Here is a 20,618-nt window from a genome sequence, read left to right on the forward strand (position 1 = left end):
ATAGCAGAGGGAGGAATTCTCCCAAACTCATTCTAGGAGGCCACCATCACCCTGATACCAAAACCAGATCAAGATGCCACAAAGAAAGAAAACTACAGGCCGATATCACTGATGAACATAGACACAAAAATCCTCAACAAAATACTGGCAAACAGAATCCAACAGCACATTAAAAGGATCATACACCATGAGCAAGTGGGGTTTATCTCAGGAATGAAAGAATTCTTCAATATATGCAAATCAATCAATGTGATACACCATATTAACAAACTGAAGGTGAAAAAACATATGATCATCTCAATAGATGCAGAAAAAGCTTTTGACAAAATTCAACATCCATTTATGATAAAAAAAACTCTCCAGAAAGCAGGCATAGAGGGAAGCTACCTCAACATAATAAAGGCCATATATGACAAACCCACAGCCAACATCATTCTCAATGGTGGAAACTGAAACCAATTCCTCTAATATCAGGAACAAGACAAGGTTGCCCTCTCTCACCACTCTTATTCAACATAGTTTTGGAAGTTTTAGCCACAGCAATCAGAGAAGAAAAAGAAACAAAAGGAATCCAAATCCGAAAAGAAGAAGTAAAGCTGTCACTGTTTGCAGATGACATGATACTATACATAGAGAATCCTAAAGATGCCACCAGAAAACTACTAGAGCTAATCAATGAATTTGGTAAAATAGCAGGATACAAAATTAATGCACAGAAATCTTTTGCATTCCTATACACTAATGATGAACAATCGGAAAGAGAAATTAAGGAAACACTCCCATTTACCACTGCAACAAAAAGAATAAAATACCTAGGAATAAACCTACCTAAGGACACAAAAGACCTGTATGGAGAAAACTATAAGACACTGATGAAAGAAATTAAAGATGATAGAAACAGATGGAGAGATATACCATGTTCTTGGATTGGAAGAATCAATATTGTGAAAATGACTATACTACCCCAAGCAACCTACAGATTCAATGCAATCCCTATCAAAGTACCAATGGCATTTTCCACAGAACTAAAACAAAAAATTTCACAAGTTGTATGGAAACACAAAAGACCCCGAATAGAAAAAGCAATCTTGAGAAAGAAAAACGGAGCTGGAGGAATCAGGTTCCCAGACTTCAGACTATTATACAGAGCTAAAATAATCAAGACAGCATGGTACGGGCACAAAAACAGAAATATAGATCAATGGAACAGGATAAAAGCACAGAGATAAACCCATGCACATATGGTCACCTTATCTTTGATAAAGGAGGCAAGGATATACAATGGAGAAAAGACAGCCTCTTCAATAAGTTGTGTTGGGAAAACTGGACAGCTACATGTAAAAGAATGAAGTTTGAACACTTCCTAACACCATAACAAAAATAAACTCAAAATGGATTAAAGACCTAAATGTAAGGCCAGACAGTATAAAACTCTTAAAGGAAAACATAGGCAGAACACTCTATGACATAAATCACAGCAAGATCCTTTTTGACCCATCTCCTAGAGTAACTGAAATAAAAACAAAAATAAACAAATGGGACCTAATGAAACTTAAAAGCTGTTGCACAGCAAAGAAAAACATAAACAAGGTGAAAAGACAACCCTCAGAATGGGAGAAAACATTTGCAAATGAAGCAACTGACAAAGGACTAATCTCCAAAATTTACAAGCAGCTCATGCAGCTCAATATCAGAAAAACAAAAAACCCAAACCCAAAATGGGCAGAAGACCTAAACAGACATTTCTCCAAAGAAGATATACAGTTTGACAACAAACACATGAAAGGATGCTCAACATCACTAATCTTTAGAGAAATGCAAATCAAAACTACAATGAGGTGTCACCTCACACCAGACAGAATGGCCATCATCAAAAAGTCTACAAACAATAAATGCTGGAGAGGGTGTGGAGAAAAGGGAACCCTTTTGCACTGTTGGTGGGAATGTAAATTGATACAGCCACTATGGAGAACATTATGGAGGTTCCTCAAAAAACTAAAAATAGAACTACCATATGACCTAGCAATACCACTACTGGGCATATACCCTGAGAAAACCATAATTCAAAAAGAGTCATGCACCACAATGTTCATTGCAGCTTTACTTACAATAGCCAGACATGGAAGCAACCTAAGTGTCCATCAACAGATGAATGGATAAAGAAGATGAGGCACAGATATACAATGGAATATTACTCAGCCATAAAAAGAAACAAAATTAAGTTATTTGTAGTGAGGTGGATGGACCTACAGTCTGTCATACAGAGTGAAGTAAGTCAGAAAGGGAAAAACAAATACTGTATGCTAACACATATATATGGAATCTAAGAAAAAAAAAAAAAGGTCATGAAGAACCTAGGGGTAAGACGGGAATAAAGACACAGAGCTACTAGAGAATGGACTTGAGGATATGGGGAGGGGGAAGAGTAAGCTGGGACAAAGTGAGAGAGTGGCATGGACATATATACACTACCAAACGTAAAATAGATAGCTAGTGGGAAGCAGCCGCATAGCACAGGGAGATCAGCTCAGTGCTTTGTGACCACCCAGAGGGGTGGGTTAGGGAGGGTTGAAGGGAGACGCAAGAGGGAAGAGATGTGGCGATATATGTATATGTATAACTGATTCTCTTTGTTATAAAGCAGAAACGAACACACCATTGTAAAGCAATTATACTCCAATATAGATGTTAAAAAAATACATTAAAATTTGGGGGGCACACATGAAAAAAATAAAAAGTAGCTAACTACCCGAAATGTAGTAAGGGAAAATGGAATAAAAGCAAACAACAACGTAATATTTTTTAAATAAAAAAGCAAGAAAGGAAAAAAAGGACAAGTGATAGGCACAAAGTAAGACAGCAGAATCCAATCCACTTCTATATATCAGTAATTATAACAGAAATGTACAGACTAAGCGTGCCAGTTCCAGTTAGAGAGTGACGGATTTAAGAAAACAAAATAAAATCCAGGTATAACTGTTTTCAAGAGACACAGCTACAAAATGAGGACATGGAAAAGTTGAAAGTAAAATCATGGGAAAAAAGTATAACAGGCAAATATTTTAAAAAGAAAACTGGAAAGCTATATTAATATCAGATAAAATATACCTAATTTTTTTTTATTTTATTGAAGTATAGTTGATTTACAATGTTGTATTAGTTTCTAAGTGAAATGAGTCCTATAAAATATGCTCTTAAACAAAACCATTTTGTAGAGATAAAGCGGTCAGCACATGATGATAAGTGTCTAATTCATGAAGAAGATACAACAATTCTAAATTTATAAGAGGGTCATAAAATAATTTTGAAATATACAATGTGGAAATTGAAAAGGGAGAAATTGGCATTAAAATATCATCAGAGGGCTTCCCTGGTGGCGCAGTGGTTGAGAGTCTGCCTGCCGATGTGGGGGACACAGGTTCGTGCCCCTGTCTGGGAAGATCCCCTATGCCGCGGAGCGGCTGGGCCCGTGAGCCGTGGCCGCTGAGCCTGCGCGTCCGGACCCTGTGCTCCGCAACGGGAGAGGCCACAACAGTGAGATGGAGATTTCGCTACATCAGTTTGAATACTGTTAGGTCAAGCAGACAAAAATTAAAGATATAACGATTTAATCATAAGTAACAAGCTTGATTTAATAGACTCGTATAGAATCCTGCACAGAAGAATGAGACATTCTTCTGAACACACGGAACATTAACAACTGTTGCATCAGCATGGAGGGTGTACAGGGGTTCATTGTGCAGTTTTTAGCTTATAAATCAAGTGTCAACAAATTTCTAAGAACTGGCTTCATACAGTCCAATTGATCACAGTGCAATTAAGTTAGAAATTAATACAAACAATATTTTTAAGCCCATATGTTTTTTAATCAAAATCACATTTCTAAATAACTGAGACAAAAATCATAGTGAAAACTTAAAAATACTTAGAACTGTATAATAATCAAAATATTACATGCCAAAACTTGTGGGATGCTTCAGAATTCATAGTTTAGGAAAGTTTATAGTTTTCTTATGTTAGGGAATTTTTTTTAATTGGCATACAATGTTATATTAGTTTCAAGTGTACAACATAGTGAGTCAACATTTATATACATTACTAGATGATCACCATAAGTCTAGTTACCATCTGTCTCCATTTAAAATTGTTACACTGTTACTGACTATATTCCCTATTCTATATATTTCATCCCCGTGACTTATTTATTTTATAACTGGAAGTGTGCGCCTCTTAATCCCCTTCACCTGTTTCGCCCATCCTCCCTTCCCTTCCTCTCTAGCAACCACCAGTTTGTTCTCTGTATCAAGGAATCTGTTTCTGCAGGTTTTGTTTGTTATTTTAGATTCCATGTATAAGTGAAATCATACAGTGTTTGTCTGACATATTTCACTTAGCATAATACCCTCTAGGTCCATCCATATTATAAATAGCATTATTTCATTCTTTTTTGTGGCTGAGTAGTATTCCATTGTGTCTATATACACCACATCTTCTTTATCCATTCATCTGTCGATGGATACATAGTTTGCTTCTATATCTTGGTTATTGTGAATTTTGCTGCAATGAACATAGGGGTGCTTATATCTTTTCAAATTAGTGTTTTCATTTTCTTCAGGCAAATACCCAGAAGTGGAATTGCTGGATCATATAGCAGTTCTGTTTTTAATTTTTTGAGGAACCTCCATAGTGTTTTCCATAGTACATTAGGGAAATTTTTTAAAATCTAAAAGCTAATGAGCTAAACATTGCTCTTAAGGTGTAATAGAAAAAATATATATACTAAATTTTTTTAAATACTTCAATAAAAAAATACAATTAAAAAAACAGAAATTAACACAATATTGTAAATTAACTATACTTCAATTTTTTTAAAGATGTAAAAACTGCTTTTTAATTTAAATAAATAAATATTTTAAAGCAATGTTATAGAAAAAAATAGCATATACCCAAAGAATGGAATAAGAGTAGAATTTACTTTTTAAAATATCTTAATTAAAAAAAATTTATCAGCAACAAAGGCAGAAGTTATTTTAAAATAATAATATACATATATATCATAGCCTTTGCATGTATGAATATTACTTATTTTTTAATTAAAAATAATTGAAATCAGTTAGGAGAGTGGGGTTTTTTGGTGGTTGTTTGTTTCAGCGTAAATCATGCTAACACGTACATACGTGCCCCGCATCTGACTGAAATCAGAGTGCCCCAGCCCCTGAGAATCACACCTAGACAGATGCTTCTGACAGTGTGGCTCCTCCTACTGTGCAGTGTGTGCATTCCTGTGTGGTGATGGGGCCCAAGGCCCTCCCCCCGGCCCGGAAGCCCCAGCTTCAGAAGCTCCGAGAAGCCTCTCACCTTGCTGGGAAGCAGGGGAACTGTCCAGCAGCAAATGCTTCTGAAGTCAGGTCTAAACCGGCCTGTGCGGTCAGTCCAGGAGGAGCAGGGCTCCCCCTGCTGCAGGTGTCTGGTAGCGTGGAAAGAGGCTTCGAATTTGCACGTGGATCAGGCTCCACATATTATAGATAATTGCAAGGGCAGGTGCGGGAGCCAGCCTATACAAATTAAAGACTTTTTTGGAAACCATTCCCACCCTGTGTTTCTTGCCGCTTCTGCACATTGCCCTAAGGTACACTGGAGGCTCAGATTCTCCCACATACCTGGAATGGTGAAATGTCAGGAAATGCTGGGGCATAAGGAATTGAGTCATGAAATCCACACTGCCATCAATGACTCCCTGACCATGTGTTAGGCTGGGACTCCCCAGGCCTTCTCTAAGTAACCAAAGACTATAATAAAAGGTAACAAGCACACAGCTTCTTCTGAAACTGACTGCCTGAGCTCTTCAACAGAAGGGATGCAGAGGCAAGAGGCCTGGACATAGGATGACTTGCCACGTAAGAATTAGATCATTCTGCTGTCAGATTCTGAGATATACAGGTAAAAGCTTGTTCTTCTCTGGTAAAAGACACTGAACCAAACCACAAGCAAGAGACATGCCCACGAAGGAGAGATTGCAGGGCAGCCTCTATGTAAGCACTTAGATCCACTCAGAGACAGTGAAAGACTGAAAGCCACCTGCCTATTCATCCAGGCAGATAAGCACTCGTGCCACACTTGAAAGCGATGACAGGCCAGAACGGGAACAATTGAATTGTAAAAATGGACACAGTCGCCAGTGCCATGTGAATATACATCTGTTGTAATTCTGCTTTCCAAAGTGTGTTTTCTAGACACACAAAAATGTATATTAAGGTAAAAAGAATTCTCGAAATAAAAGTAATCTTGTCCACATTTTCCACTCCAGTGCATCCAGTCAACTAATAAATGCAGCTGGGCTGACTCCTGGTTGTCTGCATGGTTGAAGGAATCTGTGATCACAGAGGATTGAAATCTACAATTAGTTCCACCCACCACATTTTACCGAGTTGCCACATCTTTCTTTCTAGAAGCTTTACTGGTGCTGGACACACGTTGCAAAATGAATGGAGGGTTTCTTTATCTTGATTACGTATTGTCGAAGTTACCCATCAGCAAAGAAGTATCTGAACAATATAGAATGGGAGAAAGAAAAGCAGAAAGTCTGTATGATTCCCAGAGTAATCAAATGATTCTTATCAAATGCTTCTCCAATACCAACTCCACGTATGACACAGTGGAAAAGGTGAAAATTCAGAGATGTGGTGTTTATCATGTTCAACCCTTTTAAGAATAAAAATATTTGAGGGGAAAAAATAGCAATGCAATGCTATAGAAGCAATTACCAATTTAACAACTTCTTCTTAACAAAGAGGGAGGAAGACAACAAAGTTAACTAAATTTACTATAAAAAGCAGCCAATGCAAAGGGAAAGAGAATGAGGGTGGAGGGGAGAGACCAGTATAAACAAGATAAACTCAAGCCATGGAAACAGTATGTTCCAGACCTGAAAGAATGTCCCCTCACGATCTGTGGGGCCGTAGCTTGTGCATACAGTTACAACTTTGGAGGATTTGAGTTCATAATATTTAGTCTGGAAATTAACAAGAAAATATAGAGAAGAGCAAAATGGGGGAAGGTGTAAGGAAATTGTATTTCCACTGGAATTTAGCCGTGGCCGCTGTTCTTGGTGATTGGGAGGAGTTTGTTGATCAATGTAGTGCAACTCTGGTAGCACTGACAGAAGCCCAGACATACAGTATATAAGGTGTGGAGTCCTCAGGGTCTGTGTGACGTGAATGCTAGGCTTCTCGGTTGGTTTGATGTCTCCCTTACCCTCAGCTCTCATTATACACGAAAGAAGAATATGCAGTGTTTGTGAGACAGAGACAAAGACAGAGAGAGAAAGGGGAAAGCAGAGTAACTTTAAATTCTTTTTACATCCTCTACTTACTCGTTTTCTAAATAGTGATGTTTTTGTGAGACAGATCAGATTTATGGCTGGATAAAGCAGAAAAATCCAAATGCAAAGGCATGGATCATGGTGAATATGGTGAATATGGTGAACGTTGCCACTGTCCTCCTGGTCTCAACATTTTGGAGTTCTCATGACTCTTCCCGTGACCACAATTCAGTTAGTTTCTCTTATGCCACCAGGCTCTCACTTATTCTAAAAATTTTATGAAGAGCTTATGTGCCAGGCTCCACATAGCTTCTTAACCTCTGCCCCAGGCCACCTGCCCTCCTGTGGTTCTGCACCCATACCCAGGTGCTTCTGACAGCATGACATTTATCATTTCACTTTCTTATTCCAAATATCTTGATAGGTCTCTATAGTGTCCTGGATAAAAACCTAGTTGAGTGGAAGTCACACGGGACTCTATCAGAAGAGTTGATTGTAGCCTCAGCTCTGCCTCTCCTGCAGCCTCACACTCAGTCTCCTCATCTGTAACCAGCAGACACCATGGGACTTCGATTGTCGCTCACAGCAACATTGGTGGTTTTCATCCTCGTTTTACACCTGAAGAAACAAGGTTCCCTCTAGTTAAGTGATCCGCTCAGAGCTGCTCAGCTAGTAATAGAGGACCTAGAATGTAAGAATGTTCCAGGACCCAAAGCTCTTTCCACTGCCTCCCTGTGAGATGAGGTCTGAAATGGCTCCCTTTCCATGCTGTCCACTACAGTAGCCACTAGCTTTCAGCTAAATGAAACTAAAAATTTAGCTTCTTGGTCACACTAACCACGTTTCAAGTGCTCGACAGCCGCGTGTGACCAGTGGCTGCCATACTGGCCAGTGCAGATCATAGGACATTTCCATCAGTACAGAAAGTTTGATTGGACAGGCTAGGACTTCTGGTCAGCACTTAGCTTCTGATTCCCTGTCATCAGCCTGGCACTCAAGGCCTCCCAGAGTCTGACCCCAGCTTCCCTTTATTGTTGGGTTACTCTCGACTCCCATCCAAACGCCTGTGTGCCTGCCAAACTGGGCGCTATTTCTGCGTCCCCCACTGTACCTAACACAGTGCCTTCCATAAAGCATGAACATTTGGATGGACGGATGGATGGATGGATGGATGGATGGGCGGAAGGGAGGGAAGAAGGGGCATTCATTGATGCTTTCACTAAACAAATACTTGTATCTACCATGTGCTAAGCACTCCTCTAGGTTCCTGGGGTTACTATGGTGACAAGACATGGTCTCATGACACTTTCTGTCTGGGATGGTGGAAGAGGGGGAACAAATCACAAAGTTTACAAGTAAATAAAAATCAGATAGTGGTAAGTGTTAGGAAAAATGTAAGAGCATGTTGTGCTGCGTGACTGGGACTGGGAAAACTATACATCTGGTGGTCTCTAAGGAGGTACCATTTGAACCAACATCTGAATAAACAGGAGCCAACCATATGAAGTTCTGAGTGAAATATACTCCATGAAGAAGAAACTTCCCTATTAAAATTATACTTTTGCATATTTTGACAAGGTATCTTATTCATCAGCTTCTAATATACCTGTTCAGTGTAAATCCCCAATTGAATCATCTCAATAAACTTACCCTGAAGGAAGGATGCAACAAGGAATGGGTGCACAATTATTTAGGAAGACGGGTTAACGTAGAATCTGTTACAGTTGAAATGGTATTTATCTTCTATGGGGTTTCTTTTCTTTCATTGTATAGCTTCCTTCCTGGACCACATAAAGCTACCCTCAAAGAAGATGTATTACAGAAGGCAAAATTCTTTCAACGTAAAAAGTATCTGTCAAGAACAGCAAGAGGCAGCAGAGATGATACTGTTCAAAATTTTACGAGAAACACATCCCATACCTTTAAAAGTGGGAAAGGAGTGATAAAAACGGCTCCCAAACAACATGATAAAGGTGCTCGAAGAGTTTAGCCTCAGGAAGCATGGTAAGACTCTGGGCTTAAATAACTAAATTCATGAACACAACGTTGGACGACTTTTACTTGGATTTCTGTCTGCATCCGAGGTCCGCTTTGGAGGACCTTGTGGCCACAGGTGGTGGGTCATCAGAGAACTTGACCCCTTGCACTCTCTGGTATTAAGATATATCTTGTCCATTTATTTGACCATTCCTGATAATTCCGAGACTGGTATGTTCAAGAACTGTTATCATTAAAAGATGGAAGAATAAAAGGAGTCTTTTGAAAAGTCTAATGGCGATGTAATTTGATTATAAATGTTATAAATGTTATAACGTGTATACGTGTATATACATGCACCAACAGTCATGAGTTTTAAATTGTAGGTCTCTGTCCAGTCCACTTTCTATAAATCAAGCCTTCTTTCTCACCTTAGGACTGATTAATGCTCATCTATTTAACCAAAGGTTAATGTTTTGGGAGATCCTAACATTAACCCTAGAAATTGATGCTGTTTGTATGTCGTAACTGAAAATCTGACCTTTCTCGACGACTCCATTTCAACACACCCCGGTCTCTGTCTGGACTGACTGGATCGCCAATGGGCTTGTGCGGGAAGCTTTCCTCCACCTTGTGCAGTTGTTTGCTTGGACAGGTGAGAAACAGAGGGTAATTTTTCCCAGCTCCAAATCCTCCTTAACTCACTGAGAAACTCATATTTCCCCAGAACATAAATTGTGTAGAGCCTCCTGCCTGGCCATTTTGATAGACTTTTATTCTTTCTTTCCCATTATTATTATTATTATTATTTTTACTAATCCATGTATTCTTTAGACAAGAATAGTAAAGACACAACATGTCATGGGTGAAGCTATGAGTTACCCATCAGGTAGCTCTTTAGTACATAGTGAGCAGCAGCAAAGAGGACGGGCAGAGCTCTAAAAAGAGCTTAAATGCACAGCGAGTTTGGAAAAGATAAAGGTGTCCATGTCTTAATCTACAAATCCTTATTGGTGGGGGGGCGGGGGCGCCAGAGATGCGAAAAGAGATCAGAGTGAAACCTGGAAAGGTCTTCAAAGTGCATCTCTGGTGGCTCTTTCTCCTCACTCCCATCCAGATCACATAACTGATTTTTAATCTTATGATAGGGCTAATGTTTTCAACAACTAGACACCAAAGAAGCAATACTTAATTTAGACATAATGGCAAATTTTAAGAGCTGGCTCCACAGTTGGTGGTAGTGGCCTGGCTGCACAGATGGCCATACTCTCCAGAAAGGGAGGGAGGCCCTGCACGGATGCATGGGGCACAGGGTTACGGACACCAAATACCAGCAGGTATCATCTGACTTTCTTTTCTACACCTCTCTTCATAAAACCTGGGAAAGAAGAGCCATCTGCAGTGTTTTTACAAATCACTTCTGCCATCCTTACCCAGGCAACTCCATAGAAATAGCTCCCAATGTCTCCAAAGAGCAAGGAGTTAAAAGGTTGTATCCATACTCAGGTAACACAGAAGAATAAAGCACATCAGCTTTCTTCATGTATCCTAAATGGTGCTTAGGAGTTCAGGAAAAATTTGTTTCAAGTACAGGAAATTGATGAGCAATATTTAAGAGGTATTTTAATAAAAGGGATTTTTCTGGTTAACTCTGGATTAAGCAAAAATTCCTTTCTTCTGTTTATTGTTGGAAATACTTTTAAAATGTTATTTGTCTATCTTTTCAGCATTGGTAAGTAAAGTACACCAAACAAATATTTTCTTGGTGATTGAGATTATTTTAGCATTTTGGGTCATCGTTTTAGTCATTAGTAGGTGAGGGGTCTGAAGCATAGTGTAAATAGTAAGTTCCTTTTAAAAATATTAATCCCTAATATTAGCATTTTCCATGATTTACCTCTTCCTCTTAAAGGGGAAAGTACCATAAATTGAGTGTAAATTAAACAAAACCCTATTTAAACCAAGAATCACACAAATAAGCAGTGATGTTCTTGATATAGAATTATAAATTAATTGACTATAAAGGACAATTTATTCTGTTATCTCTGCACTGAACTATGAATCAAACATGTTAAAGAAAACCCCTAGAATTCAAAAAGAAATGCAAACTCAATGTGGCGTCAGATTGTAATACTCAGTAACAATTCAACCAAATGATCTTTATAAAGCTGGGGGGGGAGGATTTTTAAGTGGGGAGAATGAGTGGTAGGAAGATAAGGGGAAAAGGATTACAGCTCCATCAGCATACTCCATCTCTTCCCTCAGCATTCCCCACATTTATCAGTCTGTGGCTTATCTAATGGCTCCAGGCTTGGGGCCCATTTTCAGAACAAGTTTATGTCTCAAAAAACTTCCCCCAACCTCTGCAGACTCTAAATCTGACCTAGTAGCTAGAACCTCTATAAATATGGTCTTAGCACACATTAAGGGAAACAGAGGCACTACAACATGAAAACGCCAATGTCAAATTTGCATATTCTATGGATCCACTGAGCTCCCCCGCCCATCAGAGTCCATCACTCCTGACCTGGACCTCTCTGAATGATGGGGTTTTCTGATAGTTTTATTGTTTACTTGTCTAAACACTAAGTGTGTTGAATCCTATGCACTGCAACTGTCATGTCTCATACTAAGTTATGTAATTATACAAATTAAATTTTTGGAGTATTTCTTAAACAAGTATTTTCCCTAGACTCAGATTATCTGTTCAACTTCTTGGTTTTACAGACTCCTGTAGCTAATTTCAAACTAAAATATTTTGAACACCATAAACCCTTCTGCAAGCGGATGACAATTAAATGTGGATGAGAAGTTGCTGTGTGAACAATAATCGATAATTTTGAAGGGTTTATTTTAGTGGGAAAGACCAAATTTTGGTCTTTTAAAAATATAAATTTGGGGCATGTTTTTAACAGCTTAATCTTTTTATTTTTCTCTTTTCATGCATTTAATAAATAATATACACTGGATAAAAGCGAGGTGATGGGCCAAGTTTCAGAATTTATAGTAGAGCCTATAAAAAACAGTAATGATGACCAAGAAGAGACACACTACTCTGGAAATGACACACAGGGGATCAAGTCTACAGGGTTAAACATCTAACAAGGCCAGCTCTAAAACTGGAAGAAAGATAGATGGGCTAGAGCAGGAAGCATGATACTGAGAATCCAGAGACCTGGACATAAGGCCTAGTTCTTTCACTGAGTCCCTGCAACACCGGGTCCATGTCTTCAGAACACGTGCTGCTGGAGAGGTTATTCTTCTGCTAATGTTTACTGTTAAAAACACCAACAAAAACAAACAAAAACCCCTTAAGATGCTTGAATACAGTTTATTGGCTAGTTTGAATAGCATTTTTAATAGCAAAAAATGTGTTTACATTATAATAGCTTACAACCAACTTTCAGTCATCTTTTTTAATACAAAGTAAACTGAGATCACCTAAGTCTTAGCATTTTAAATTCCTCACCTCTGTGATATATACAATAAGAAAGTCCCAGATACTATTGTCTGGCTAATTTCAGCTGAGATATACACAAGTATGCCAGCAACTTCCTTAACCACCTTGCATGGGATTTGTTTAATCATGAAACAGACATGATTCTGAAAATTAAGCAAATGAATCTGTGTTCACTCTGTTCTCTAAAAATACTTTTTCTCTTGAGTTATAGTATATTTATATATTTTTACACATTATACAAATCACTCAGTTTTCATTTCCAAACCTTAACAATCCCATCTCTAGAAGCAGTCACAATGAAGCCCTGTGTCGTCTGGAACGTGGCGACATCTGTGATGATGTCGTGGTGACCCACAGGCAGAGACTCTGGGCCCTTCCGAGGGGCATCATCACTCGGTCCCACCTTCTGCTTATTCTGAATTTCCTGTTTGGTGGTTAAAAGTCAAGGAGAAAGCCAGAAGTTAAAGGCTGTAGCACATTCTACCGCCTGTCTGTCCTCCTGCTTCTGAGGAATACTGTTCTTGTTTAGGCTAGCCCTCCCATGAAGGAGTCACACTTTCACAAAGACACTGAGCAGAGAGTGTTCAAAGTGATGTTCTACGTTTCCAGTCACTAGACTCCACAAGTAGCCACTTACAAATACGGAAAACTTACAAATAGGCCAATAATCTGTGCATATTACCTCTGTCAACATCAAAGAACAAAAGGAAAGAACAGAGAGGCAGAGACAACCGGGATATGGATGTAAACACCTGTCAGACACTCAAGCCCTTCTGAAGCTCACTGATATTTGGGACAAAGGAAGCCCCTCATTTACTGACCACGTACCAGGCCCAGCACTGGCAAGTATGTCATCTCCTCTGCAGCCTCTGCCTGACTCAAGAACACAAGCTCTTGAGCCCCACCAGCCAGGTGTGAGTCCCAGCGCTGCTGCTTGCTAGCTGGGTGACCTTAGACGTGTTCAATTTCGCTGTGCTTAACTTTCTCATTTGCAGAAGGAAAATAATAATGGCACTTCCTTATAAAGTTGTTTTAAGGACTTGGCAAGTGTTTGAAGTGCTTATTTTGAGCAGTGTACTTACACATGCACTTTCTATGTTCATTCTACTTTAATAAAAGTTAATTTAAAAAATACAGAAAAGTCAAGAGAAAATAAAACATATTTTTTAAATTCAAAGAAATAGTGCCACTCTTGGCCAAGCCATTTATTTGAATCAACATGATATTTATGAAAGCCGTTTTTGTTCCTACAAAAGTTGAAAGAAAGACTGCTTATACCTGGACGACTTCGGTGCCTTCAATGATTTTCCTGTAGTAGGACACAGATGAAGAACTAGTGCTTCCTGCAATGACATAGGACCTCTCTGGGTAAGCCAGGTCCCAAAACCTGGGGTAAAGGAAACAACTGGTGATAATCTCAAAGGAGGAGGGGAGGGACTAATGATTACTGGCTGACACTCATCAATGCTAGCTTGTTCTCTTCTGCATTAGGAAAAGACAATCTTCTAGAAGAGCCTAAAATTAGTTACAAATGAAGTATTAACAGCTGTCCCTGAAAGAAGCAGATGACGTTAAACGTCACACTACTGCTGGTATCTATAATAAGCAACGCCTAGTGGTAACCGCAGTATTCATCATTTTGCTACCTTTCTCCTTTCAAGTGCTGGATATCAAGTGTCTTTACTGTACCTTATTTTCATGTCTGAGCCAGCTGTTAGCAGGATGGGGTTCCCATCTGCAGGACTACAGTAGAGACCGTGGACACTGTGAGGAGAAGGCTTAAAGGAAATAAAGAAATAAAGAGTCAAATAACAGACACCAGTGTAGCCCATAAAGGATGTAGCCGTTTCTAGAGACAAGTCAGCTGTCTGTGGTTAACTGAAGAGACTAGAGACAGATCACGTATGTCTTAGATCTTCTTTCTTTGGGAATTTAAAATGCATTTGCTCTATATCATCCTGAATGAAGCAGCAGAGCCTGTTCAGCTTCCCAAAATTCTCTATTTGGGATGAGAAGGACCCCAACTAAAGGAGAAAAAAATCTTCCCTACCTTCTGCCCCAACAAAGCACCCTTAAAAAAGTGTGTATGAGGGGTCATGTTCCATTTTTTTAATGATCTAAGCTTTAATCTGTGCTTTTCCTAATTAACCCATATTTTACTGGGGTTCCAAAGAGACATCACAAACCTTATGGAGCTGGCAACCAAAACACCCACAGAAGCAGACACCAGTAAGCGGGAACTGGAAAGCACATGGTAGCAATGCCCACCTAATACTTCGTAAAAACCCAAATTTAAAACATAACCCAAAGGCCCAACAAATATCATGTTTGGCAAAATGCCTGAAAGTGCTTGGGATGTGGGAGATTATGTTGGCCTTTATAATAAAAACTGGAGCAAACCTGTAATTCAGACAGTGGTGGTGCACCACTGGCCCAGAGCGTGAACCTTCTGTCACCCGTCTCCATGTCCCACATGGATACTTCATTGTTGCCCTGGACAGCTGAGGGAAACAGGCCAGAACGTTACTCAGACAAGGTCTCCACTCTTAGGGATTCATGTCTTGGTAGAGGTAGTCAGCCTACAGCCATTTCCATTTTCTCCCATCCTGCAAGAAACACTCAAGAATACTTTTAAATAATACTGTGACCCTGCCACCACACTGGAGTGCAAAAAAGAAATGTTTTTTATAGCCTACTAGTCAATATTTACTGGTGTCCAGCCAAGTGGAAAGAAGTGTAGGGTGGAAAGGCAAAGCATAAACAGACTCTGCCCTCAAGAAACCTACAGTCTAGGACTTCCCTGGTGGTGTAATGGTTAAGAATCCGCCTGCCAATGCAGGAGACACAGGTTTGAGCCCTGGTCCACGAAGATCCCACATGCCACGGAGCAACTAAGCCCGCGTGCCACAACCACTGAGTCTGTGCTCTAGAACCCACAAACCACAACTACTGAGCCCACGTGCCACAACTACTGAAGCCCGTGTGCCTAGAGCCCATGCTCTGCAACAAGAGAAGCCACTGCAATGAGAAGCTCACGCACCGCAACGAAGAGTAGCCCTCGCTCGCCACAACTAGAGAGAGCCCGCGTGCAGCTACGAAGACCCAACACAGCCAAAAATAAATAAATAAAATAAATAAATTTATTTAAAAAAAAAAGAAAAGAAACCTACAGTCTAGAAGGAAAGAAAAAAATATAAAGTATAAGACAATGAGCACAAAAAGAGAGAATGCAGAGTTCCACCTACACTCAGGAAGGCAAAGGTCACATCCAGTGGGTGAGAATCAAGGCCACCTCGTGGAGGTGTCATCACTGGGACGGAAAGAGCAAGTGAGGCTGGAGACACAGGTGGCACATGGATCACTTCAGGCAGAAAGGATGGAAGGAGTAAAGCACACACACCCATGTCTGGGTGCTGTGGTCAGATCGGAGCACATCTGACAGGAAGAGTGGAAGGAAGATTCTAGGGAATGGAAGCTGCAGGCCTGAGAGAGGCTATCTCGAAAGTAATTTTGAGCAGGATAGTGACAATACCCCAGGCTTCAGTCCTTCATTAACATTTATTGAACCAACAATGTTTACTATGAACCAGTCACTGTCCTAGGCACTGAGGAAAAGAAGGCAAATAATGCAAAAAACATCCCTTTTTCACAGAACTTACATCCTAGTGGTGACAACAACCCCCCAAAAATGCAGAGGCCCCAAAGCAGGAATGTGATTAGTTCAAGGAAAAGGCCAGGAAGCCCCTGTGGCTGGAGCCCTATTTTATTGCACTGTGTTTTACGATGTCTCACACCCACACCTTTGTAAATAGTTCCTCTGACAATAAGTCCTCCTCAAATTATCCTACCTTGGGTATGCCATGTGTTTCCTGTTGGAACCCTGACTGATCAAGAGTGTCAGTGAGGTAGCAGGGACAGATCCCATAAAGTCTCTGGGCCATGGTGAGGAGTTTGGCTGTTATTTGAGAGCCACTGGAAGGTACTGAGCAGAAGAAAGAACAGTCTTTGGTAAGAATAAAAGCAGGGAGTTACAAGGATGTTGCACTAATAGGGACATGAGATTATGGCTGTTTGGACTAGGGGGACAGTGATGGAAATAGTAAAAGGTGCTCAATTCTGGACATATTTTAAGACAGAACATGTACAACTGGCTGATGGACTGGAAGTGGGATGAGAGAGAAAGAAGAACAAAGGACGACGCCAGGCTTCCTCCTAAGCTTTGAGCCTGAATGCTGTCATTTCCTGGGACAACACTGCAGGGAGAGCAGGCTGGTCTCAGGTCCTCAAGGAGGTGGTACGGGGCGGGCAGCTGGTGGAGAGGAGCCAAGCGTTCAGCGTGGACAGGTCAGGTTTCAGTCGGCTATCAGACATTTTAGGGAGAACTTTACATAGGCACATATAAAAATCTGAATAAATTTGGTACTATTTTGCGGGGGACTGGATGTGCTCACACAGGGAGCCAGTGCAGAAGGAGAAGAGGTTCAGACCAAGATTGAGCCCTGAGGCCGGCTACAGCTTAGAAGCAGGAAGAGGAGGAAGAATCAGCAAATCAATCAACAGAAGAACCAAGAGAGTGATGTCCTCAAAGTCAGGTGAGGAAAGTGTTTCAGACAGAGGAAGTGATCAACCAACCAAGTGACAAATCACATAAGACGCAGGCTGAGTCACGGCCATTGAACCTGGCAGCACGATGACCTTGACAGGAGCAGCGCATGAGGGACACTGTGTGGATGAGAAGGGACCAGGAAGAGCCCAGAGGCACGGGGACCAGCGAGGAAACATAAGAGTAACGAGAGCTACCACTTAACAAGCACTCCTTGCATGCCAGGCTATGTGCATTACATGTGTTTTCTGAAATTCTTACAACCTCTGCTAGCTAAGTATTTTTAACCACGTTTTACCGTTGAGGAAAATGAGTTTCAAAGACTTGCCCAAGTGTCTTGCCAGAGAATCCATACAAGAAAATTTGAATGCCCAACAAGAGAAAGGGAGGGAAGCTTGCAAGAAACTCAACAGAAATGGCAGCTGAGAAGGATGACTCAAGGCTTCTAACTTAAGAGTTCCAGGAAGACGGTGAGAACTTTAGCAAAAATAGGGGACACAAGAGAAAGAAGATAAATGGAAAGGAAATGATGGTAGGAATGGAAGGTGGTAGTGTGATTGATGAGATCATTCTGAAACATGATAAATAAGCAATGACAATGAGATATCAGTGGTGGGAACTTCTTCCATAATCAGAACTGAACAAAAGCAAGCATTTGGCTCATATGTAAAATAAAACTCTAAGAACATGAGTTCTTAGAGCCAGCCCTCCCTCTTACCTGCGATCACCCAGGACTGGTACAGCGGGTGCATGGAGAGGCGCCGGATGCGGGCCCTGGAAGGGTGGCAGTGACTGGAAATGGGCAGCTGGAACCGCATGTCCCAACAAGCCATGGTGCCACTGCTTGTCCCTGAGGGGAAGAGAAGTCCAGAAGGTGACCACCCATGGTAAAGCACAGCAGGCTACAGTCATCAAGTGGTAATTTGCGAGCTCTGTACGGATGCGCGTTCAACCTGGCTTAGCCACTTGGAGACAAGGCTTTGTTTTCACTAAGCTGCCCTCCCCAACCCCAGTGTCAAACAGTGCCTTACGCCAAAGATACAAAGCACTGGCACGAAGCTACTACAAAACGGCCTAACAGATGTGAAGTGAAAACGAGTGATTCATTAATTACTGACACTTACTAACTGCCAAAAGTGCCCACAAAAAACCCAGAAGGCCTAGAGAAGACATAAAGTGAATCTTTATGTCTTCTCAAAATGTTCAGGCTGCCTTAAATAACCAGAGGTGGTTTACTGGCATTCAGTGATCACTTTACCAATCCCAAAGTGGTAGCAGCTTTGCAGCTATCATCAGTTTCAATCATTTCCATGTGCCCTTTTCTCCGAAACGTTCTGGAGACAGGCACGGGTGTCCAATCACAGTAGAAACTGGGGTGAATGCGTGCATATCTGCCCATGGCACCTTAAACCCCATAGAGAAAAGGCACCCCATCCCAAAGAATAATGTCCACCCTAACACCGAGACTGGTCTCCAGTTCCAGTGGAGAGATGGGGGTGGGAAAAGACAAAAGGGGCAGCGGGTCCCTCTGTCGCCCTGCCCCTCTCCAGGACAATGGCTCAAATAGCCACAGCAGTACTGGCTGCCGCCCTGAGAGCCACCAGTGCCATTTGCTAATTTGCTACATGTGTAATAGCGCTACTCTTCTAGGCCTGGCATTACATATTCCTAAACCAGTACAGTTTAGTCACACAAAAGGCAAAAAAATAATACATTTCATAAAAACTACATAAAAATAAAGATACTTAATGTCACAAATGCAAGTTAGGGAATCCAGAAACCAATATTCAAGTGCAGCAGATTATAATTCTTCTGAAAAAGAGTGCCAAGTGGGAATGAATAAACTCTAGTACCTTCTAAAGGGGCACGTTCAAAGCCCTAGGAGAGAAAAAGGTGAAACTAAAACAGAGGAAAGCAGCAAGCAAGAGCACAGGGTACATCTTCAGCATTTGAGGAAAGGCAGGTGGGGAGGAATCACAAGGCAAGAAACCACTGTTTAGCTCTTCTCCTGTGCTGGATGCTTTTACCTCACTGACTCCTCTAAGCAGCCCTTGAAAGGATGAGCCCCATTTGAAGATGAGGATACTATGACCCAAAAGAGTTAATAAGCAGCTTGCCAGTGGTTAATGGAATTTAAAACCAAGTGTGCCCAAATTCAAATGCTTTCATCCATAAACTAAGCCTGCTGCTTCCCTGGCAGAATAAGAAAATGCCAGCAAACCTGATCACTATAATGATTATAAAGAGGCTCATTTAAGAATGAAGAGAAAGAGGAAATTGTTTTATGTGTTGGAATATTGATTTCACTTTTTTAAATCTGTTTTTTAATGAAAAAAATAAAATGCAAGTGATTATAACATAATAATTATGGGGGAAAAAAAAGGACACGGGGGAAAATTACCAATGAAGAAAAAGGAAAGAGCTTTCCTAAGAAGGCCACTCCAGACAGTAGCATCCAGACCCAGTCAAGGACTTGAAAGGCAGCTCACCGATGCAGAGCCAGCACTGGTGGATGTCCACAGCAAAGGAAGTGATGAGACCTGACTTAAGATCGTGCCTCAGCGTCCAGGCATTGCTGGAAGACCTGAGGTCCCAGCCCACCAGAGCGCCGTTCACAGTGGCGTAGGCCAGCACAGACTGCGCCCCGGAGTTGAAGTGATGCATGTCCACCACACAGCCGTCCTCCTTTTGGTCTAGGACTCTAAGGAGACACACATCAAAAGGCAAAGACTTTTCCAGTCACTAAAAACACAGTACCCTTCTCCACTGAAGATGAATCTATATTCTAACCATGGTCAAGAAATAAAAACTCTGTGACCCATAAGACAATGATAGCTGACCATTTTTAAAAAATTATTTTAGAACTACAGAAGAGTTGCAAAAATAGTACACAGACTTCCGTATATCCTTCGCTCACCTTCCCCTCACGCTAACACTTTACATAAACATAGACCATTTATCAAAACTAAGAAATTGACCTTGGTACAGTACCCATAAGGTACAAAACATGGTTGGATTTCACCAGTTTTCCCACTGGTGACCTAACCGCTCCAGACCAAGACACCGCCTGGCATCTAGCTGCCGCGTTTCCTTCATCTCCTCCACCTATGACAGCGCCTCAGTCTGTCCTTTCACGACCTTGACATTTCTGAATGTCATGTCATGTGTTCTCACAAACAGAGCTGGTGCCTTACTGGGAGGGAGACCACTTGTGTGACGTGCCTGTCTCAGTGCACAGATGGAAGCACCTGACGTCA

At 40.9% G+C, this 20,618-nt stretch overlaps 2 protein-coding genes across 4 annotated transcripts in view; one reads left to right on the forward strand and one right to left on the reverse strand.

Moving 5' to 3' along the window:
• Window positions 1–10,114, forward strand: part of LOC307186556 (collagen alpha-6(VI) chain) — a gene marked incomplete at its 5' end in the record, with an annotated part of 110,335 nt that extends 100,221 nt beyond the window's left edge. Inside the window, one exon of the mRNA XM_079921790.1 lies at window positions 9,095–10,114. Within this exon, the coding sequence (XP_079777916.1) occupies window positions 9,095–9,311 (217 nt within the window). The 3' untranslated portion in view covers window positions 9,312–10,114. The remainder of the gene's footprint in view (window positions 1–9,094) is intronic.
• A 2,483-nt stretch (window positions 10,115–12,597) lies between these two features.
• Window positions 12,598–20,618, reverse strand: part of PIK3R4 (phosphoinositide-3-kinase regulatory subunit 4) — a 74,179-nt gene continuing 66,158 nt past the window's right edge. For all 3 annotated transcript variants that reach the window (XM_079923343.1, XM_079923342.1, XM_079923344.1), the window contains 6 exons: window positions 19,851–20,062; window positions 18,080–18,211; window positions 15,159–15,259; window positions 14,448–14,536; window positions 14,037–14,145; window positions 12,598–13,182 (listed from right to left, as the gene is read on the reverse strand). In XM_079923343.1, coding sequence (XP_079779469.1) covers window positions 13,012–13,182; window positions 14,037–14,145; window positions 14,448–14,536; window positions 15,159–15,259; window positions 18,080–18,211; window positions 19,851–20,062 — 814 coding nt within the window. In that variant the 3' untranslated portion in view covers window positions 12,598–13,011. The remainder of the gene's footprint in view (window positions 13,183–14,036; window positions 14,146–14,447; window positions 14,537–15,158; window positions 15,260–18,079; window positions 18,212–19,850; window positions 20,063–20,618) is intronic.

This window comes from Stenella coeruleoalba (genome assembly GCF_951394435.1).
Source record: "Stenella coeruleoalba genome assembly, chromosome: 5".
Classification (NCBI taxonomy): domain Eukaryota; kingdom Metazoa; phylum Chordata; class Mammalia; order Artiodactyla; family Delphinidae; genus Stenella; species Stenella coeruleoalba.